This window comes from Engystomops pustulosus, chromosome 2 (assembly GCF_040894005.1).
Source record: "Engystomops pustulosus chromosome 2, aEngPut4.maternal, whole genome shotgun sequence".
NCBI classification, from domain to species: domain Eukaryota; kingdom Metazoa; phylum Chordata; class Amphibia; order Anura; family Leptodactylidae; genus Engystomops; species Engystomops pustulosus.
The window spans coordinates 225,917,820-225,924,173 of NC_092412.1; the positions used below are offsets into that span (position 1 = coordinate 225,917,820).

A 6,354-nucleotide genomic window follows, 5' to 3' on the forward strand; every position below is an offset into this window, starting at 1 on the left:
AAGAAAATATACTCCACTTACCCTGCTGAAGCAGCAATAGTCCCCTTTTCCCTTTGCATGGTGGCTTCAGAGACGTGCAGTGCCGCTGCCCATAGGAGTAAGGGACTACTGCACTTCAGTTGAGCAGAAGAAGGTAAGTATATGTTTGCTTTTGTTATTTTTCACAGTTAAAAGAAGCAGAGAGTATGGGTACTAATAGGGAGATGTTATAAGTGGGGGTGGGTGTAAATAAGTGGGTGCCCCTTTTAGGTGGTCTAGCCTTATAAGGGGCAGGGCCGCATCTGCCATGAGGCGGGCAATGGGGGGGCAGCATTTTAATATTTGCCTCAGGCAGCAAATATGCTAGAATCGGCCCTGAGCAGGGGGGTCCCGGGTCACAAGAAAAAAGTTTGGGGACCACTGTCCTAATAAATGAATAAACCTCCTCAGTGTTGGAACGGGGAGAAGTAAGTAACAAATGTTACAAATTACTGGAGGGTAGAGGAGAGGGGCCACAATGTGAGCAGGGTAGGAGCTTAGAAAGCTAGGGCATTAGAAGTAATGGGGATTAATAAATGGGCTCACTAAGTGGGGTGCATTATAGGATGCATCAAAGGGTGCATTATAAGTGAGGAGTCACAACAAGGGGGATAAAATTAAGTGGGGGCCATTATATGCTATTGAGTGGCATTAGGGAGTATTTTATAAACATATATCCAGAGCAAGGCAATTGTTGTAGCTGAAAAAATTCTGAAAAAAGTATTGGATCCTGTATATGCGCATGGGGTGATAAATAATCAGTCGTCAAATCTTTGGGCCTAAGACCCAGATGTCTCTGGGTCAGTACACATTATTCTATATACACTGTCTGAGAAGCTTTTCCCTGTATCATGTCTATCTGCTGTCGGCTCTTTGCATCACTACAGATATGTGGCTGGGAGTCCTGCATGAGGCAATGACATCACTACGGCGGCCTAGAGCAGAAGGTGCGATATAGTGATGTCATTGCACATCTTACTGCAGACTAACATGATAAAAAGTCAGAAGAAAAGGAGGTAAGAATATTTTTTTTTTTAATTATACAGAGTGTGGGAGACCTTAGTCTGGGATCATTTCTTAGTGTGGGGGCAATTTTTAGTATTGGGAGTGCTATTCAGCGTTGTCACTATGCAGTACAGGGTATACTTTAGAGAGGTGGCAGTATTCATTTTGGGTACATTATTTATCCCCCCTTATGCTAACACCCAGGGCTGTAACTTGAGGGGGTTCAGATGGTGTGGTCAAAACCAGGCCCTAGAGGCTCAGGGGGCCCAAAAGGTGTCACTTTCCCATATTAGAAAACTAATACTATAAACCAAACATTATAGTCGGGGGATCTGGTTCAGACTTTGTAATGGAGCCCATCAGCTTAAAGTTACGCCACTGCTGACTCCACTAGCTACACATCTGTTTTTTTACAATAAAACCAATGTACAGCATCTGCACCACTAAATGCCCCTTTCTATAATCTTGGCCCTATGATTAAAAAAAATATGGTACCAATGTATAAATTCAGGAAACTTAGATAATCACCAAATCGATCGATCACCAAATAAAATCTACACAACTGACAATATCTTTAATAGAGGTTCTCATTTCCTGCAAACTTTACCAAACCATTATTGTTTCTTAAAACTCATAGAATTGATATATTCCCATTTAAACATTGTCCTCCTCATTAAATAACATCAGTATAGATGACCCCCATCCCACGCCACCCCAGGAGGATCAAAATTTCTACATATCTGCATTAATTCCTGATTGTAGCAGATGTTCTGGCGATGTATGATATGGGCACCGCTGCCAGCCCGGGCATAATATATAACAATATATAACAATACAATAATACATATAAATATACTAATTCCTCTGGACACTGTACTGCCATGTCTGCTGCCCACAGTATAGATGGCAGAGCAGGTACATGATCCTACTGGCAGGCAGGTGCCACCTGAGCATTCCGTGACCTCTGACCTGTGACCTGCACACGGCCAACTGTCAGTTACCTTCAACTGTCGAAGGCAGCGACTGGATTGGATTCTACTGGATTCCCAAAGATGGCGTCTACAGGACACAGAGAAAGCAAGAAGAAGAGGAAGAGAGAAGAAGAGATGAGGAAGAGAGAAGAGAAGACGAGGAAGAGAGAAAAGGTGAAGAGGAAGAGAGAAGAGGACAGCGAGAGCGGATTGATGATAAAGAGGAGAGGAGAGATTGCCGGATTATTAGAGGATGACGGGCCAAGACCGGGCAGCAGCCAGGACCCTGTAACATCAAGCCCCTACCCCGACTTCTATGTCTACCGCCTCACCATCCATCAGGTGCTGGGTAGGGGCGGCTTTGGGAAAGTAAGTGGCATCATTTCTTATTGGTTACATTTTGCCTTTGCCGTTAGTTTCTGGTAACAGACATTTTTATCCAGTGAATGTCTAGAGCTGAGAATCTCCAGTAATATTTGTAGCCATATGTATGATATGTGGGGTCACACTGAGATTAGGAAAGAAACATTGTTATTTTTTTGTATTTACTTGCTCCACAAAGGTCATATTATGCTTATAGTGATGTTTTCATCGTTGTATTTGCTTCCTTCCGGTCAGCTCTTGGGTCTAATTGCTATCCATTGGATTAAATCCAATATCCATAGACAGTAGAGCTGCAAAGGCGCCTGTAAGGGGAATGGGTCCAACACGGATCTTCTCCTGACAATGATTGCTGCATTTCCCAGCAGTCACACTAGGGGGAGCTCTATTCAGTATACATTTTTAGCTTCCATTGAGCAGAATAAAGCTGTATATTTTTTTAGCCACTGAGCTCCCCCTAGTGGTGATTTTATGCACAAAGTTTCATCATTAAGAGATGTATAGGATAGATTATTCGTTGTTTTATGCCATTTGTTTGCTGTATCTTGAGCACGATCTTATTAAGCTCCATTTTTATAAAGGATGAGGGTAAGATGGTTTAAGTGTGAGGTTTTAAATTAAAACATTCTTGCTCCATAAAGATATGACATGGGCCTACATTTTACTATGAGGCCCTTGATGTCATATAGATCACTCAGTGTACCCCACTGTCATAGTGGAAAAATATTCTTCAAGGCAGAGATTGCTTTAAAATGTTGGCAACAGATTCATTTAGAAAATGACAGCATAAAAAATTAATATTACAGAGAGTCTGAAGCCTGTCTGACCATAGCCTGACTACTGTCATTTTAAAGATTGTGCACTGGAAAGGTGAGCTGGCTAACGCTTTATGTGAGCGGTGTACCCCACTGTCATAGCCAGCAGAAATGTCTCCCATGACCCCCAGCAGATCACTTATCTATGTAATAAATGTATAAGAATCTCCCCTTCCCATTCTCTTTAGGTGGTCCTGGCGTCATTCCCTGGCCGAAACACCTTCATGGCCGTGAAAGTTGTCCTCAAAACACCGGACAATACAGCAATGTTGATGAGAGAGCGACGGATACTCCAGACAGCCCGAGAGTGCCCATTCCTATGCCATCTGTATGCCGCACATCAGTCTCAGCACGGGGCGTATTTCATCACGGAGTATCTGTCCGGCGGCAGCCTGCAGGCGTTAATCAGAATGTGCGGCAGCTTGAACATCGATAATGTGAGATTCTACACAGCAGAGATAGTATGTGGCCTCCAATTCCTCCATGGACACAACATCATCCACAGAGATCTAAAGCCAGGAAACATCATGCTGGATAGAAGTGGGCACATCCGCATCATCGACCTGGGCCTTGCCCGCGATGGTGTCACCTCCTCCAATAAGACCCGTGGAGTGGTGGGCACAACCTGTTTTATGGCCCCAGAGGTGCTGCTGGATGAGGAATATGACGCAGCAGTTGACTGGTGGAGCCTGGGGATTGTTGTGTCCATAATGTCATCCGGATACTCCCCATTTTACTATGGGCCCATCAGGAGTGAGGCGGTCGAGTCCATCATCACCGAAATGCCAGAAATACCACCCTGGCTGGCCTCCGATTTAAAACATCTGATTAAAAACCTGCTGCGAAAAAATCCTGAGATGCGGCTGGGTGTGTCCGGTAACATCAGACACCATCCCTTCTTTGACAGCATTGGCTGGGAGGATCTTGAGGCCGGGAGAGCACAGCCCCCATTTACACCATTCAGGGCCGTTCTGAAGAACAAACACCTGCAGTGGCCGGGAGATGAAACACCTACTAACCCCGTGGCCGAATTCTCCTACATGTCACCTAGCTGGGCCCGGTAAGATCCTTCTCCTGTACAAAGCTTACATGTAATAGTCATTATTAACCTGATGTAGTCTCTTCCATAGTCCTCTCCCTCCTGTTCTTCATTATTATTGCTCCTAACAATTACTATGTCTCTGCTTATTCTTAGGATGATGGAGAGATCCAGATTGTAAGATCTATGACTGGTGAGTTCTCCATATATCCATATCTAAGCACCTATAACAACACATCTATATACACATGACATACAATATAACATAACACACAATATATACACATTACAACATATTTTCCTAAAAGTTTAATTTAAAAATGTCCTCTAAATTACCTTCCATGAGTTATCTGTTTTTGGAGAATCTAGTAGATCAGTATTATCCCCTCTATCCTGGATCCCTCATGGGCAGGACTAACAATACATGTTATTGGTAAAGACAGTTTTGAGCGTTTTACGGAAATTTCCACATTTATATATAAGACACAAATATCATAAGAATAAATATTTTCATGTTACATTAGTTCTCTTCTCTATATATGTACAAGTGGTAGAAGTAACATTTCCCTCTTGTGTCTTGTAGGATCAGCCCGTGCCACTGCCCAGAACTTAATGCCTCCTGTACCCACCTCTGCTGCTGTGTGAGACCTCGGCTCGCCTACAACATCCTCTCTATGACATCAGGTTGCTGTACATTTCCATCATGACGTTGCCTCGGTGCTTGGCTTCGATCCTCTGATATCCGGCAGCGTCTGACATCACTTCCCTCCTGAAGAAACGTCCGGCTCCTGGAGAGGCCTGTGTGTCCTGCTCAGCACAGGCCTGGTAAGTTACACACACTACACACACATAGATACACTGATAGACACTTAGATAGATGTAGGTATAGACACACACATAGATATATAGGATAGGTGTAGATACCGGCTTTGGTCCTGGGAATTGTTCCGATCGCCATATTTGGGGTCAGGAAGGAATTTTTCCACCTTGTGGAGCATTGATTTGCTCATCAAGGAGGTTTTTGCCTTCCTCAGGATCATACAGAGCCATAAATAGGTATAGTATGATAGATTTACAATGCTAAAAAAATATAATTTATATAGAAAATATTAGACAAGTAAAAATATAGATTTCCCCTCCCCCCTCATACTAGGATAAATAATGTAGGTTATAATATGGATAGTGTAGGTTAGATGATGGTATTTGATCCTGGGAATTATTATGATCCCGGTAATGTGGGGTTAGGAAGGACTTTTTTGCCTTCCTCTGGATCAACTCAGACATAAATAGTTTTAATACTAAACCTCTTTAAATTATGATTAATTATTAATATAAATAAAATTAAATAATAACCCCACCCCGAAGTAATAGGTGTAGTCTCATAATAATAATAATATACATAGAAAATATTAGAGAAGTAAAAATCTAGACCCCCCCACACACTAGGTAAGATCATTTAGATTATAAAGTGGCTTGTGTAGGTAAGTAATTATTAATTAATATAAATTAAAAAAAAATAAAAAAATAAAAAAAAAATAGGCATAGTCTCATAATAATAATTTACATAGAAAACATTAGAGAAGTAAAAAATATACACCTCCTCACACACTAGGTAAGATAATGTGGGTTATAAAGTGGATAGTGTAGGTAAGTAATTATTAATATAAATAACCAAAAAATCTAAAAATTTCAAAAAATAGGTGTAGTCTCATAATATTAATTTACATAGAAAATGAGAGAAGTAAAAAATATAGACCCCTTCACACACTAGATAAGATAATGCGGGTTATAAAGTGGATAGTCTATGTAAGTAATTATTAATTAATATAAATAAGAAAAGAAAACGAAAAAATAATCATTTACATAGAAAATAATAGAGAAATAAATATATATTCCCCCTACACACTAGGTTAGATAATGTAGGTTAAAATGTGGATAGTGTAGTTTTTATTAATATATGTAACAAAAAAATATAAAAAGCTAAAAAAAAAATAGGTGAAGTTTTATAGTTTTTATAATTTTATGAATAAGTAGTAAAACTATAAAACTTCACCTATTTTTTTTTAGTAATATAGCTTAGATTTATAAAATAAAAATACACAAAATATTAAAAACAAAATAGATA

At 40.4% G+C, this 6,354-nt stretch overlaps 1 protein-coding gene across 1 annotated transcript; it reads left to right on the forward strand.

Moving 5' to 3' along the window:
* The first annotated feature begins 1,969 nt into the window (after positions 1-1,969).
* Positions 1,970-6,080, forward strand: LOC140119381 (protein kinase C theta type-like). The gene is made up of 4 exons (XM_072138343.1): positions 1,970-2,363; positions 3,379-4,250; positions 4,386-4,422; positions 4,813-6,080. The coding sequence occupies exons 1-3, from the start codon at positions 2,076-2,078 to the stop codon at positions 4,408-4,410; spliced, it is 1,185 nt and encodes a 394-aa protein (XP_071994444.1). The 5' UTR covers positions 1,970-2,075; the 3' UTR covers positions 4,411-4,422; positions 4,813-6,080.
* Positions 6,081-6,354: the final 274 nt, after the last annotated feature.